The 17226-nt window shown below is 39.9% G+C and overlaps 1 protein-coding gene across 1 annotated transcript in view; it reads left to right on the top strand.

Moving 5' to 3' along the window:
• Aspm (assembly factor for spindle microtubules) overlaps positions 1-17226 on the top strand; it is a 53624-nt gene that overhangs the window by 27657 nt on the left and 8741 nt on the right. The window contains exons 17-20 of the mRNA XM_059280439.1: positions 1322-1516; positions 8603-12496; positions 13850-14016; positions 16538-16631. Coding sequence (XP_059136422.1) covers positions 1322-1516; positions 8603-12496; positions 13850-14016; positions 16538-16631 — 4350 coding nt within the window. The remainder of the gene's footprint in view (positions 1-1321; positions 1517-8602; positions 12497-13849; positions 14017-16537; positions 16632-17226) is intronic.

Raw genomic sequence — 17226 nt, 5'->3', positions numbered from 1 at the left:
TTGAACCAAACATTCTATACTTCTGAGCTGTATCATTTCTAAAATCTTTTCTATCAATTACCGTTATTTTAGTAGTGTGCTTCTAGCTGAATTTATTTACAGGTAAGTGCTTAGCAGAGGCACTGAAAATGCTGTGTGACAGTCTGATCCCTTTCGTAGGCATCAATCCTCTGTCCCAAGTTTAGAATTGTCTAGTTTATTATTTTCCCCTCATTGTTGTGGTCTAGTACATGACCTTTCCTGTTTCTTGGTATTTGTGTTAATTTATTGCTTGCCCTTTTCATATTTTCGAATAACGATTTGGTCTGTTCCATAGCTGTGTTCACACACTGTGACAGCTTCCATACGGACAGCACCCATTGATGGTAGTGACTAATACTTGGCATGTGTAGCTAGCTTCTGTGGAGCCCACCCTTTCACGTGGGATGCTCCAGACAGTACCATAAAGGGCGTCAGTCATGCTTTATGTTGTTTCTTTCCACCTGAGGAAATAATTCTCATATTCCAGTTTCTAACTCAGGTTGAGTAAAGAGTACAGCCAGGCGATTAAAGGCATGGGCTTTCAAGCAGACAGTCTAGTCAGATCCTGGCTGTCTATCGACTGGCAAGCCATTGGACTTTGTGCCTCCATTAGCCCAGGTCATATGCTGTATCTGTCCTTTGTCCTAAGGAGGTTTAAATGATTGTTGATGAAGTGTTAGATAGGAAATGCTTGGTGGTCGTACTAGTCACTTTCAGAAGTAGTACAAGTGGAGATGGGGAGAGTGCTGGATTCTGTTCCCCGGGCGGGATGCATGCTTCTCCTGGGTCACTCACATTGCTGCACCTCTGAGGACCAGTTCTCTCAGTGCAGACCGTGTCTCCTCTTCCTTGTGGGCCTTGGCTTAATGCCCCACGTGTTTTATAATGAAGGGAGAGGTGTATTGTTTCTCCCCTTTTGTGTATTGCTTTGTTCAAATGTAACAAAGCAATACTACCTTATGCTGAAAGGCATGTTTTGTTTCATGCATTCACCTCTTTTCCTGTGAGTTCACTGGATCCACATCAGAATCTTATGATTTGTGATAGACCAAACATGTCTGTGAACTTTATATTAGTTTAATTCTTAGGAATCCTTTTTCTCCCAAATATTTGCCTCTTTGACATGCCCCAAAGCATCGGTACCCCCAGGATGAACATAAGAAGCCTACAGTAGGGAATGGTTTTTCCAGGATAAATTACCAGTATGGTTAATGTGTAGAAATTTATTGTTTTACAAAGAATAAAATCTTAAAGTAGTGATTAACTCAAATTTATTTTTCTTTTCTTTTCTTCATTAAAGGAAAGAGATAAGGCTGCTAGAATTATTCAGTCAGTTGTTCACAATTTTCTAACCAGACGAAGATTGCAAAAAAAGACCCATGCAGCTCTGGTCATTCAAAACTGTTGGCGGAGAGTCTCAGCACAAAGAAAGTTGCGAATGTTGGAAAATGAAAAACTGGCCAAACTTCAAAGTAAATCAGCATCACTTATTCAGGTGTGAGATTTTGGAATTATAGTTAAACTTCAAACATTTTCATGCTTTTTTTCTAGCTTAGAAGGACATATGAGATGGAATTTTCATTGACCACATCTCAAGATTCATTTTCAAATACTGCTATACTTGGTGTATCAGGAGGGGATTGGTCCTGGTACCCCATTCAGATACCCAGACCTGGAAATATTTTCATATAACTTCTGTACTTCCTCCCATATATTTCAAACCATCTAAAGCTTCTTTATAGGAGCCAGTCCTGTGTAAGTGCCGTGTGGATTGCTCAGGGAGCAGAGACAAGGAGAGTTTCTGCATATTCGGCCAGACACTTGCTCTTTCCTCGGGTTTCCCATCTGTCACTAGTTTCAGTTCAAGGATGTGAAACTGGAGGCCACAAGAGCTGACTGCCCAGTTAACTAAGCACTTGACACCCCCTTGGTGCCTGCTGAATGCTGCTGTATTCAGCATAAGGCTGGCACAGGTGGCCCCTGGCTGTCTTTGTTTTATATCAGAGCTTTGTGATCTTTGACTCTATGAGAAGTGCTGCATGCCATGCTATTCTGCTCTCCTTTACTGTGAATCCTGGAAACTTCTCTTTTCTGAGAAAAATGCACATTTTCCTCTCTAGACCCTTTGGTTTGTCCAGCAGAAATAGTGCTTATAACCGGTTAATAGACTGCCTATCTTCTTTTTCTTTTAGAAACAAAAATGTTCCATACATGGGTATCAGTTATTTTTTTATAATGAATTCTAACAACGTTAGTGAGATAGGCTATTTACATTCATCCCTTATAAATGTACCTCTTTTAGAAATTTAAAAGCTTTGATTCTGTCTACTCAAAATGCTAGATGAATTTAATAAATTGCCTCTTTTGAATCTTTTTAAAAATGAAATATATGGAAGGTTGCATGCAACAACATTATAGTGGTTTCTCACAAAATGAGTACCTGTGTAATTGCCTCCTTTACCAAAAGACAGAATATGGCCGGCCTCTTATAATGCCCCTGGCCTCCTCTTCGTGTTCCACACCTGTGTTGTGAGCTGCCTCTGTACACACGTGTGTTTGGCAGGTAAAGTTACACCCCAGGTAAAACCACGCTCATGGTCTCCATTCCACTTGTCTCTGCTGTCTGACCACACCACTGTACACACACCAAAGACAGAATATGGCCGGCCTCTTATAAGCTACTTCACAGTCAGTTAGCTTCTCTACCCCAGCCACAATTGACCATTAGCTGTTTTATACTCACCATACCTTTCTCATATGCATCTTTTCAAAGCAATGTAAATTAGTTGTGTCCTTCTTTGAACTCAGATTTGTGTAAATTCTTTCATTTACTACTATTAAATTTGTGAGAGTTTTCCATGTTGTTGAGTATGCTGTGGGCTTAGTTTTCATTCTGTTGTAGATGGACATTTGATATTCCAGTTCTGAACTATTGTAATTTAAAGGCTTTTTGAATATGCCTTTTAGTGTGAACACATCTTCATCCTGCTCAGTGATTACCTGGAAGTACAGCGGTGGAGATGTTTTATTTACTTACTTACTTATTTATTTATTTGTTTGTTTATTTATTTATTTATTTATTTAAGGAGGGGTCTTATTGCATTGTACTTTTAGGAGATATTGCCAGAGACTTGCCAAAGTGCTGTGGAGTATAACACAGCATGTAATTTTGCACTAATGTGAATACTTGGAAAGTTTCTTAGTAACTTTGATATGTAGTAGCATACAGAGCAGTTTTAATAATTTTATTGATAATTTATTACCTTTGTATTGTTTCAGGCTTTCGTGACAATCGGGGTTGAGCTATTCTTATGTGTTTTTCCTTCAGTATTTTTTTCTGTTTCATTGATCCTTTTTGTCTATTTAGTCTTGCTCCATAGCTTCACTTGAATTCTGGACAACTAGCAGCTAGAGCTTCAGGCTTTGTCAGTGACCGGCTAATAATTTCTTCTCATCTGTATCTTGTCTTTATTTTCTTGTAGGTATTTTGCAAAAGCTAATGTATTTTATCATGGGTCCAAATTTTAAATAGGAAGTCATGGAGCATGTAGAATCCTCAGATAGGACAGTAAATCACAAGTCATAAAAAAGAAAGAAAAATTTCCTTTTTGATGGGTTCTTGAATTCTGTTTATAAGCATTTCATTGAGAATTTTTGTATCTATGTTCATGGAGAAGATTGGCCTATAAATACATTGGTTTTGATGTGTCTTTATTTGGCTTGGTATCAGGGTACATAGAAGGAAGTTAGCTGTGTCCCTTTCTGTTTTATGGGATACTTTGTAAAACATTCCTGTTGATTTTTAAAGTTCTGGTAGCATTACACAGTGAACCCACCTGAACTTGGACTGTTTTTAGTTAAAAGATTTTTTAAAAAAAGATTTATTTTATGTGTAAAAGTATATGTTTTCATGTATGTGTGTGCCTAGAGGCCAGAGGAGGACATCAGATCCCTTGGAACTGAGTTATGGACAACCGTGAGCCACCATGTGGGTGCTTGGGACTAAAACCAAGTCCTCTGCAACAGTAACAAGTGCTCTTAACTGCTGAGCATTCTCTCTAGCTTTAAACTTGCTTTTAAAATACTGTTTTGATCTTGTTGCTTGTTATAGATCTCGTTAAATTGTTTATCTGCTATTTTAATTTTCATTGAGTCTAGATGTTCATCCATTTTTTTCCAGTTTATTGGAAAACAGGTCTATTTGTGTAGTACTTATTTTCTTCTATCACTGATTCCCTCCCACACCTCCCCAGGGTACCCCCCATACCTCCCAACTTTACTTCCTTAATTTCTTTGACAACTCATTGTTGTATGACTTTTCCAAACAAATGTCTACTTACCCCAGAGAGTTCACCAACAACAGACCAAAAACGATTCCAGCCTAGTCTAGGTTAAAGAAGAACCTTTGCATTTTTTTGGAGTTTAAAGGCTTATGGGTAATAAGATTATTCCTTATATGACCTTGGAGAGGGGCCTTATGGGCTTGTAATTTTCAGGAGTTTCCTGAGACTTGTGAGTTTTGTTTACTTCCTGAGTCTTAATTAGCCTCCCTTCAGGAGGTGATGTGTCGGTTTGGAAGAAATAGCTATATAGTTCCCATTCATCGTTCGTTAGTGTGTTCAGTCTCCAGCAGTTTGTGTATGTTTTGTGTTTCTCTTGCTTTTGATTTCTTGTTCTGTTTAATTCTGGAGAGATAGAATATAAGGAATTATTTGAGTTTTACTGTATTCGCGTCCTAGTATATGATGTATTTTTGAGAAAGTTCCATGGACTGTTAGGAAGAATATGTGCTCTGCGTGCTTGGTTTAGAATGTTCTGTATATGTTATGTCCATTGGTGTATATATTATCAGGATGACCTGTCTTTTGGCGAGAGTGTGATATTGAAGTCATCCATTATTTCTATATTGGGATTAATTTATATTTTTATATCCAGTGGGGTTTGTTCTGAGAAATTAAGTACAGCTATGTTTGCTGACTTTAAGTTTAGAAGAATAATGTCCTCTTGAAGACTACCTTGTCAGAGAATGGAGGGACACTTGCTTGTTTCCGAGTTTCATTTCCTTAGAATTACTTTGCTCATCTTTCCTACTAAGGTAGTAGCAATCTTTAGTGGTGAGGTGCATTTTTTTTAGAGGCAGCAAGGAATTGGATCCAGTCTCCTAGTCTTCAGCTTTTGATTGATGAATTAAGACCATTAACTTTCAGAGTTGTTATTGAGTTGTCTATGTTAATTCCTGCCAGTTAGATAGCTTTGTAGTGTTTGGTCTATTTTTATTCCTCATTTGCTTATCTTTGGTGCTAGCATGGTTTATTCTATCCTTAGCTTCCTAGATGAATTTATCTTTCTCTTCAGTTTGAAGAATTCCTGTAGGTGTCTTATGTAGTGGCAATTTAGTGGTCATGAATTCTTTCAACTTGTTTTTTTGTTGTTTTTTGTTTATTTTCATGCACAATTGTTATTTCTCCTTTAATTATGATAGTTTTGCTGGATATAGTAATTCGGGATGGCAGTCTCTCCTATTAGCACATAGACTATGTTCTCTTCTCCTCTCCCATTGTCCTTTAGCTCCCTAACCTGGGTATTCTAAATTTGGCATACACACCTAAAGCTTTTCATTTTCTTCATGGTTCAGATGGTAAACATGTTTTCATGTATTTATTGGTCATTTCTTCTCTGTTGAGAACCACCAGTTTAGTTAATTTGTTTGTGCACTTCTTGATTGGACAACTTAGAATCTGGCTGTGTCCATGTTTGAGTTTTTATTCTAGATATTACTTCCTATCAGGCATCTAGTGGACAGATTATGTCCAATTCTATAGCTGTTCTTTCTGCTTCTGTCCTTTGCTGTGAAGAAGCTTATTAAGGTGATGTGATCCCATTTGGCAATTCTCACTTCTTGAGCACCATCAGATTCAGATCTTACACCAAGGGCTTTGTTTATTTGAATTATTTCCTATGAGATGAGAGACAAAGGTCTAGATTCACTCTTCTATATGTAGATTTCCAGATTTCCCAGCACCATTCATTAAAGTCATTTCTTTAATGTATGTTTGTACACCATGGCTGAAAATCTATCTGGTGGCAGCAGGTACACAGGTTTCTATTTCCTCTGTCCTGCTTTTTGATCTATAGGTCTGTTCTGTGCAGGCATCCTGCTGGTTTGGGTAGTGTAAGCTATTTATTTTTAGTTGACAGATACAATGTTGTGCTAAGCAGGGCTGATAGGACAAGACTTATCTTCCTTAATATAAAAATTCACTAACATTTTAGAAACAGACTCTAACAGTGGTATTGAAACAGCTACAGAGCTGTTTACACTCCTCAGTCTCTTTAGCTTGAAGAGTTTAATAGCAAATAATATAGTAAGGGACATAGATTAAAAGCTTAATATTTGCAAGTCTGAGCAGCATGTCTGCTTTACTTTGCCTTCATTTCAGTTATAGAAACACAATAATACTTTCTAAATAGCTAGTCACTTTTAAAGTCATTTTGCCCAAATAAGCTAGAGTGTACTTGGATATATATTATAATTCTACATCTTGTTATGAAGAAAAACAATATAGCACACATACTCTCTGGTCTTGAAAGCCCAGGTAAGAAAGTAAACTTTAAAGCAAAGAGGTCAACAGAATGAATGTTTCTTTAGGGTGTGCTTAGACCAAGCATGGGGCCTTCACAAAGGACCATGCATTGGGCCGGTAATGTTGTCGAGCCAAAAAATTACTTCTTTGACTTTATATACAGTCATCTATATGTCTCATACACAGAGAATTGTCCTAGGTCCCTGGCATATTCCAAAATTCTGTATATAAACAAGATTGTTATAAAATAGCATGGTATTTTCATTTTCACAGCAACCAGTGTACTGAGCATCACTGGACTACCTCCTACAATAGCTACTCTTCAAGAGTCATTGGTTTTAATGTCTAGAACATTATGTCAAGAAACGAGGAAAAAAACTCTGTTAAGCACATTTTCTTTCTTTTTGGCACATTATAACATTTGGAACATTGTGAACTGCCTGATACGGGTGTTGGGATCCAAACTTGAGTTGTTGGACCTGGGTGGCTGAGCCATCTCTCCAGCCTTTAGCATAATTATTTAATTTAATTTATTTATTTGTTTGTTTATTTTTGTTTTTTTTTAATTAAGAAATTTTTTATTCATTTTACATACCGACCACAGATCCCCCTCTCAACACCCCCCAGCCTCACTCCTCCCAACCCCTCCTCCAAAAAGGTATGGCCTCTCATAGGTAGTCAGCAAAGCCTGCCTGGTACATTCAGTTGAGGCAGGTCAAAGCCCCTCTCTCTGCATCAAGGCTATGCAAGGTGTCCCACCATAGGTAATGGACTCCAAAAATCCAGTTCATGCACCAGGGGTAGATCCTGTTCCCACTGCCAGGGGCCCCTTAAACAGACTAAGCTACACAACTGTCTTGCTTATGCAGAGGGCCTAGATCAGGCCGATGGAGGCTCCACAGCTGTTGGTCTAAAGTTCATGAGTTCCCGCTAGCTTGGTTCGGTTATATCTGTAAGTTTCCCCACCATGGTCTTGATGCCCCTTGGCTTGTAGAATCTCTTCTCTTTCTTATCAGCTGGACTTTTGGAGCTCGGCCCTGTTTAAGGGATTTATTGATTTCTTCCAATTTTTTGTCTTTTTCTCAATTTCTTCAAGGAAAATTTTGGTTTCCTCTTTAAAGGCCTCTATCATCTTCATAAAGTTATTTTTAAGGTTGCTTTCTTCTGCTTCTACGTTGTGATGTTCGGGTCTTGCTGTTGAAAAACCACTAGGTTCTGCTAGGGCCATACTGGTTTTTATGTTGTTGTATGTATTTTTGCACTGGCATCTACCCATCTCTTCCTCCAATTGTCACAAGAGCGGTCTGTGCATGAGGGAGCTGCTCTTTGTCCACTCTGATGGCTGTTTCTGTGTCTCAGGGGGCCACTCTCAGTCCAGTAGGGAGTCTTGGTCCAATCAGAGTTGGTGGATTCTGTGTCTCAGGGAGCTGCTCTTCGTCTTATCAGAGTTTTGGTCCTCTTGGTCTAATCAGAGCTGGGGGATTCTTTGTTTCAGGGAGCCACTGAGATCGCAGGGGGATGGGTGGGTTTGGGACAGGAAGTGGGTCTTGTAGATTGCAGGGTCTGGTCCAATGAGGGGTATTGGTGGGGATGCCTGCCTACAGGAGTCTTCCCTGCTGGTCTGCACCTGGGTCAGCGATGGGTGGGGGAAAGGGTCACGGGTTGTGTCCTCAGGGTCTGGGTCCTAGAGTCTGGGGTGGGAGAGGAGACACTCACCTCTTGGTCCAGTCAGAGCTGGAGGATTCTGTGTCTCAGCTAGCCTCTGTGTCTCAGGGAGCCTCTGACACTACAGGAGGATGGGTGGGTTTGGGGCAGGGAGTGGGTCTTGTAGATTGTAGAGTCTGGTCCATGGGCTGTTGATGGGGATGCCTCTTGGTCCAATCGGAGCTGGCCGCATGGTTATTTTAAAGCAGAATGATAGAAAAATGAGCATTTTTGAGTGGTAGGTTCAGAAAGCTATGTCTATTTTACTTCATTTCTTTTCTTACCTTTCTCAGGCTTATTGGAGAAGATACTCCACCAGAAAACAGTTTCTGAAGTTGAAATACTATTCAATCATCCTTCAGTCTAGGATAAGAATGAGAATCGCTCTTACATCTTACAAACGATATCTTTGGGCCACAGTTACTATTCAGAGGCGTTGGCGTGCTTGTTTAAGAAGAAAACAAGATCAACAGCGATTTGAAATGCTGAAATCTTCAGCCCTTGTAATCCAGTTTATGTTCAGAAGGTGGAAGCGACGCAAGCTGCAGCTGCAGACTAGAGCTGCAGTAACATTGCAGCGAGCTTTTAGAGAATGGCATTTCAGGAAACAAGCCAGAGAAAAATCCGCTGTGGTGATACAGTCCTGGTATAGAAGACACAGGGAAGTGCAGAAATATATGTATATTAGGTCTTGTGTTGTAGCCATCCAGAGAAGATTTCGGTGCTTTCAAGCCCAGAAGTTGTATAAGAGAAGGAAAGATGCTGTCCTGACCCTCCAGAAGCACTACAGGGCATATCGGAAGGGGAGGCTAGCACGCGCGGACTACCTGCGGAAACAAGCTGCCGCCATTCGGCTGCAGGCTGCCTTCAGGAGGATGAAGGCTCGCAATTCACACAGGCGCATGCGAGCTGCTTGTGTCCTCCAGTCCTATTGGAGAATGAGACAGGAAAGACTTCGATTTTTAAACCTTAAAAAGACTGTTATCAGATTGCAAGCACACATAAGGAAACATCAACAGTTACAGAAATACAAGAATATAAAAAAAGCAGCTATTATAATTCAGACTCGTTTCCGAGCTTCCGTCTCAGCCAGGAAGGTTCTAGCATCTTATCAGAAAACACGGTCTTCAGTCATCATTCTACAGTCTGCATATCGAGGGATGCAAGCCAGGAAAATGTTTAGTCGTACTTTAACATCTGTTATAAAGATTCAGTCATATTATCGGGCTTATATATCAAGAAAGAAATTTCAGAGTTTCAGAAAGGCCGCAATAAAGCTGCAGTCATTTGTCAGGATGAAACAAACACGTAAGCGGTATTTACGTCTGAGAGCAGCTGCACTATTTATCCAGCAGTGGTACTGTTCCCAAAAAACAGCTGCACAAAAGAGAAAAGAGTACATGCAGGTGCGAGACTCCTGTATCAGACTGCAAGCATGTTTTAGAGGATGCCTTGTCCGAAAGCAGAGGAGGGTGCAAAGCAGAGCTGCCGTTTCTCTGCAGTCTTACTTCAGAATGAGGAAAATGAGGCAGCGGTACCTGAAGATGTGCAAGGCAGCTGTTGTCATTCAGCATTTCTACCGGGCCTACAAGGCACAAGTCAGTCAGAGGAAGACGTTCTTGGAGGTCAAAGCGGCCGCTGTTTGTTTGCAGGCAGCTTTCAGAGGCTACAGAGTCCGCCAGATTGTCAAGCAGCAGTCTACAGCTGCTGTTACAGTTCAGAGGGTTTTTAGAGGCTACAGGCAGAGGAGGAAATTCCAAAGCATGCTTCAGTCTGCGCTGAAGATTCAGAGATGGTACAGGGCACACAAGATTGCTTATGACGTGAGGACACAATTCCTCAGGACAAGAGCGGCTGTAGTCTCTCTCCAGTCCGCCTGCCGTGGCTGGAGGGTTCGGCAGCAGCTCAGGAGGGAACATCAGGCTGCGGTGAAGATCCAGTCCACTTTTAGAATGGTCCTGGCCCAGAAACAGTTTCAGTTATCAAGAACAGCAGCAATAGTCATCCAGCAGCATGTCAGGGCATGGGCTGCAGGAAAGAGGCAGCGCTTGGAGTTCGTTGAACTCCGCCGTGCAGTTCTGGTGTTGCAGGCTACGTGGAAAGGAAGGACACTAAGGAGACAGATTGCCCAGCAGCACAAATGCGCTGCCCTCATACAGTCGTATTACAGAATGCACGTTCAACGAAGGAAGTGGAGGATCCTGAAAACAGCTGCTCTTCAGATTCAAGCGCATTACAGGACTTACAAAGTTGGAAAAGAACAGCGCTGTTTGTATTTGGAAACAAAAGCAGCTGTAGTAACTTTACAGTCAGCTTACCGTGGTATGAAAGTGAGAAAACGAATAACTGAATGCAACAGAGCAGCAGTCACCATTCAGTCTAAATTTAGGGCTTACAGAGCCCAAAAGAAATTCACAAACTATAGGACTGCAGCTGTTGTAATTCAGAGATGGTATCGGAATATTAAAACTGCAGCCCAGCAACATCAGGAGTATCTTAACTTCAAGAAAACAGCCATTAAAATTCAAGCTGTTTATAGAGGTGTTAGAGTGAGAAGACATATTCAACACATGCACGTGGCAGCCACACTTATTAAAGCCATGTTTAAGATGCACCAGTCGAGAGTAAGGTACCGCAGGATGAGAACAGCAGCTGTTGTCATTCAAGGGAGATACCGAGCATATCATCTAGGCAAAACTCAGCGTGAGAAGTACCTGGCAACTCTGCGGGCCATTAGAACTCTTCAGGCAGGTGTTAGAGGAGCAAGGGCTAGGCAGACTGTGAGAAGGATGCGGATCGCAGCAACGCTCATTCAGTCGTGCTTTAGAAGATACAGACAGCAAGCATACTTTCAGAGGTTAAGGGAGGTGACAAAAATGGTCCAGCAGAGATACCGAGCGGTGAAAGAAGGAAGCATTCAGTTTCAGAGGTACAATAGACTGAGGCATTCTGTAATACTCATTCAGGCTGCCTTTAGGGGACTGAAAGCTAGGAGACATCTGAAAGCCATGCACGGAGCTGCCACACTCATTCAGAGGAGATATAGAACTCTACTGGTGAGAAGAAGATTCCTCTCTCTCAGGAAAGCTGCTGTTTGGATTCAGAGACAATACCGTGCAAATCTTCACACCAGGAACCACCGGCAGTTTCTGTTGGAAAAGGCAGTCACTAAGATCCAGTCATCATACAAAGGATGGGTGGTGAGGAAAAGGATGCAAAAGATGCATAGGGCTGCCGCTGTGATCCAGGCCACCTTCAGAATGCACAGAGCCTGTGTGAGGTACCAGGCTTTGAAGCAGGCCTCAGCTGTGATCCAGAAGCAATACCGAGCACACAGAGCTGCAAAACTGCAGAGGCAGCTTTTCGTCAGACAGAGACATGCTGCTGTGATCCTTCAGGCGGCTTTTAGGGGCATGAAAGCCAGAAATCAGTTGAAGACTATGCATTCTTCTGCAGCCCTTATTCAGAGTCAATTCAGAGCGTTAGTAGTAAGGAGGAGATTCGTTGCTCTCAGAAAAGCTGCTATATTTGTTCAGAGGAGATATCGAGCCACCGTTTACACCAAGCATGAATTGCACCAATTCCTGCAGTTACGGAAGGCAGCCCTTACAATACAGTCCTCTTATCGAAGACTGGTGGTAAAAAGGAAGTTACAAGAAATGCACAGGGCTGCAGTTCTCATCCAGGCTACTTTTAGAATGCACAGAACATATATTAGATTTCACACTTGGAAACGTGCCTCGATCATAATTCAGCAGCGTTATCGAACATACAGAACTATGAAACTACAAAGAGAAAAACTTAACGGACATATCGGACAGTGGGATTCTGCTGTGGCCATTCAAGCTGCACATAAAGGAATGAAAGCGAGCCAGCTTTTAAAAGAAAGACACCGTGCCGCTGTCATAATACAGAGCACATTCAGGAAGCACAGGCAGTACTGTTTCTACCAGAAACTTCGGTGGGCAGCAAAAGTAATACAAGAAAAATATAGAGCAAATAAACAGAGACAGCAAGCTCTTCTGCTCAGTGTATGTAAGGAAGAAACAACTCCTAATCAGATACATTTTCAGGATTCAAACACTGCAAAACAAATTCAGCACCAGCATGAGGCTGCCGTGATTATACAGAAGCATTTTAGAGCCTTTCAAGCAAGGAGGCATGTGGAGTCTGAAAGAGGCTTCCAGGTAAGTAAACGTGCCACATAAGCACCTGGCTGCCACACTACTCACTCTGCCAAGTGCATGTGCTAAAGCTGTTGATTGAGCAAAGAAATACATTTTTTGTCGTGGTGGTATAACATTATTATAGATCAGGTTTAAAAGGAAGAAAATGTTACCAATTCAGCAGACATACCCTTCATGGCCAGAGGGATCAGATGCAAGGGTTTGAGATGATGATGAGCTCAGGGCGGAGCACCAGACTGTATGTAGTGTCTCACAGGTGTCCCAGCCGGATGTCTACTAAGGCAGTTCACTGTGTCTGGAGGTCAGAAGAGCAGTGGATTTTTTTAGTTTGATTTGTACATTTTTATCACATACTGATAATCGAACCTGTGGAAAGATGTCTAGGAAGAAGAGAGCCTAAGACTTGGATCTGGAGAACATAAGAATTTTAAGAGTATTGAGCAAAGTCTACATGATCCTAAGAAACAAAGAAGAAAACTAAGAACTTGGTATCAACAAGCCAGGGATTAGGGGAGAATAGGAAGTGTGATCAAATTCCAGATGCTGTGAATCAGTGGGTGTTTTAGGTTTTAGTTAGGACCACATCAGCTACATGACAACAAAGCCGAACTAATCTCATGAAAAGTCAACTGAATTATATTTTATACAAGTAGAAGGCTTGGGAGCTATTTCATTTCACAGGATACTTATAAATATTAACTATGATAGTCCTTCTACCATTTGAACTGTAGATCAACAAGTATTTAATTTCTCTGGTCCATAATTTCTGTATTTTGTTACTATAAAGATTAATCATTTTTTAAATTTTTAATTGAGTAAGTTATATGTATCACTATCACAAAGTTGCCAGAATAAGAAAGTCTGGCTGTCCTTTCAAAATTCTGCTGCAGGCAGATCATATAATCACAAATGAAAGTGAAGAGGGAGCTGTTGCTCTTTCTCTGGAGAAAGTAGAGTTTATCTTATTTCTGTTTTTCCAGGTGTATTGAGGACAGTGAACATCTATCTGGCTTTCAACAAATCACACAGCTTACGGTTTTAAACTTCCTCTTAGGCTGTGCGGAAGTGGACTGGCAGCCAGCCACACAGTGTGTATGACCAAGTGTATGCTGCACGTACACTATTGTAATAGCCACTGCCGTCAAAATGCTCACTGTGTGTCTGTCTAGTAAAGAGGCAGAGTCCAACTTGATTTTTACAATTAACTTTTTGTTTCCATTAATTGCATATTAACTGTTTTTATATATGCAATTACTATAATATTAATTAATATAATATTAATTGCATAATATTTTACTGGTTTGTAATCTTAGACCAATACTGTAACCTATTGTATTTATATGCTTGATATAGGCTGTATGGAGGAAGTATAAAGCTAAGAAATACTTATCCAAAGTGGAAGCTGCCTGCAGGATTCAAGCTTGGTACAGGTGTAGGAGAGCACGCAAGAGATATCTAGCTTTATTAAAAGCTGCTAAAATTATTCAAGGATACTTCTGTGCCAAGCTGGAGAGAATGAGGTAATGTATTACAACTCTATGGAAGTGTTAGTGTCCAGGTAAAGTAACACTGCTTATTTTCTTTTAAATAAATTTAAATTGCTATCTTCCATTTATATATTTTTAAAAATTGTGTATATGTGTGTGTTTGCACAAAATATATCTTTTGAACTTAGATTTTTTATGTAAAGTATAACTTTGATAGTATAATTTAGTAAAACGTATGTATGTTCAAATCTAGAGGGATGAATGTAAGAACAGAAGACTGGAAAGTGAGTGAACTGGTCCAGTATTGATTTCTACTTCCTTTGTTGTTTTAGCCACTGTGGTAGAATATTATTTTAAAGTGTATTACTTTTGTTTATGCTCTGGAACATTTGTTTAATGATGCAAAGATGTGTTACATTTGTTTGATTAAATAAAATTAACCTGTGGTCAGGAGGCTGCGTGTCAGCAACTAGCTGACAGGAAGTGGGGGGGGGGAACCAGGTGGAGAAGGGCTTTTAAGTGGGGGCTGGGAGAAGGATGCCTGGCATTTTGGGAGACTCGAGCAAGGAGAAGGAGGTGAGGTACTTGCTATTCAGCCTCTGAGCAAGCAGAATTCCACCTCAACCTTTGAATCTTGAGTTCTTTAGAGGGACAGAGATTTAGATAAGCTCCCCTGTAGCTTTGAAAGAGTGGGTTCCTGAGGGAACAGAATCCCCTCAGGCTGCAGCTCTTTCAGCCAAACTGCTGCTGGCAGCAGCAAGGGCAATTTGTAGTTTTCTTTAGTTATGATAGAAAATAAGTTAGGTATAAAACTTTGGATTATTTTCTCCGAATATGCTAACTACAAATGGACAGAATATTGTAAATATAATTCTTACTTGATAACTGTTTTTGTTGTGTATAGTTTTACTATGTTAAAGTTTAAACCCTTTTATTTAGACAAAAAGGAGGAAATGTTGTAGAATATTATTTTAAGATGTATTACATTGTTTATGTGGTGGAATATTTGTTTAATGATGCAAAGATGTGTTGCATTCTTTTATGTTGCATTTGTTTAACTCTGTGAAGCTGTGTTACTGTGTCTGTCTAAAACACCTGATAGTCTAATAAAGAGCTGAGTAGCCAGTAGGGAGGCAGGAGAAAGGATAGGTGGGGCTGGCAGGCAGAGAAAATATGTAGAGGGAGAAATCTGGGAAAAAAAGGAGAGGAGGATTTCAGGAGCCAGCCACCTAGCCAGCCATGGAGTTAAGAGTAAAGCTAGATTTACAGAAGAGAAAGGTAAAAGCTCAGAGGCAAAAGGTGGGCAGGATAATTTAAGAAAAGCTGGCAAGAAACAAGGCAAGCTAAGGCCAGACATTTATAATTAAGAATAAGCCTCTGTGAGTGATTTATTTGGGAGCTGGGTGGTGCCCCCCCTCAAAGAGTAGACTTAAAAAAAAATAAAACAAAACAAAAAAACAAGCCACTGGCAAAAAATTGTTAATTTGTGTGTGTGTGTGTGTGTGTGTGTGTGTGTGTGTGTGTGTGTGTGTGCAATGTATGTGTGAGTGATAGGGAGAGACAGGTTATTACTGTCCACTTGTTTTTTGAGGCAGGGTCTTTCACTGAACTCACCGGTTAGCTAGAGTGAGTACCCAGCAACCTCTGGCTCTGCTTGTCTTCACATCTCAGTGCTAGGGTTACAGGCATGCTCAGCTTTGTCGGCGTGCCCAGGGTCTGAATTCAGGTCCTCATGCCTGCACAGCAGACACTTTACTGGTTGAGCAATCTGGGTTTTGTTTTTGTTATATGATATATTATTTTCTATCTCTTTATCTTTGATGATGAAGAGCCTGATTATCAGCCTCTCTGTACAGAATTTATTTTTCTATTTCTACTTAATTTCAAAAATGTTCATAAAATTTTACTAGATAGCCTTTAATTTTTTTTTATGCCATAGTGTAAGAATTTTTCTTTATCCAGAATTGATGAGCCACTGCATCAGTAATTGCCTAAAATTTACTAAAAGGGACCTCCAGAGTTTGAGGAACTCCTTGACCTATACTGCTGGGGAAATGGGTTAATATGTAGGTGATGTTTACTGTCAGTATTAAGGTATATGCTTGTATTTTCTGTTCCAAAATGGTGAGCTTTTCTCTCAGCCTTTCTAAGAATCATGGTGGTAAGAAAAGCTGGTCGTTCTTTTACTCAGTATCAAGTTCATGTCATGGAGGCAATCTTTCCTTTCCGATAGTGTCCCTTTCTCCTTTGATCAGTCTATTTCAGTCACCACCTCCTTCATGCAGGAATTCTTCTAATTCCCAATAAGACTTTTGAAAAATGTACAGAACTCTTTGTCCTACTAGATTTCAGAGTTTATATTTTATACAGTAGAAGATTGTTCATTGCAAAACTGGCTCTCATTGTATGTGTAAAAATCTGACTGCTGGAGGTGAAGTACAAGATACACATTTACATTTTACATCACTCCTTATGTTTTCTTTCTCCTCAGTACTGTGGGGCAACACTGACTAGATTAAACAGATTTCAAATTACTTTCTAATCTCCTTTTCAGGTTCTTGAAGATGAGAGCATCAGCAATTATAATTCAGAGGAAGTGGAGAGCTACACTCTTTGCAAGACTAGCTCATGAGGAGTTGATTTTAAAAGTAAGTATAAATAAAAGTCAAATCATTTACACAGACCCACATCAAGAAATGAAACAGAAAAAATGTTAAAGGTTGAACTGTGCATTTGTTTTGCACACATCTGTTTTAGTCCATTAAAATTACGCTCACTCATTACAATACGATTTTGCCAGTATGTTATGTATAAGTGTGTGTGTGTGTGTATGTATGTATGTGTGTATTAAATAATGTATTCTCAAACTTGAAATTTTCATAGTTACACTGAAAGTATGTTTCAAGAAAGAACAGAAATATATTTTGTATAGTATAAATCAAGTATTTCGTAACATGCTTTCTAAGCCGCAGTTGATCTGTTTAAAGTATTTAAACAGAATTTTAGAGTAACTAATGCCCATGATCAGTTAGTAAATATAGCTTTTAAAGTTGCTATGTATCAAAATTAGTTTTTGCATACATGATTTATATTCATATAATATTCATTCTAGCTACATAACAATTGTTTTTACTCTGACTACCAACAGTTAATATATGCCAGGCAGACAATGGATAATAAACTTGTATGGTAATTGCTATTGCTATGATCATGTTAAATTCTAGAAATTGTTTAGAGTGCTAA

This window comes from Peromyscus eremicus, chromosome 15 (genome assembly GCF_949786415.1).
Source record: "Peromyscus eremicus chromosome 15, PerEre_H2_v1, whole genome shotgun sequence".
NCBI lineage: Eukaryota > Metazoa > Chordata > Mammalia > Rodentia > Cricetidae > Peromyscus > Peromyscus eremicus.
This window is presented reverse-complemented; position numbering and strand designations above follow the sequence as displayed.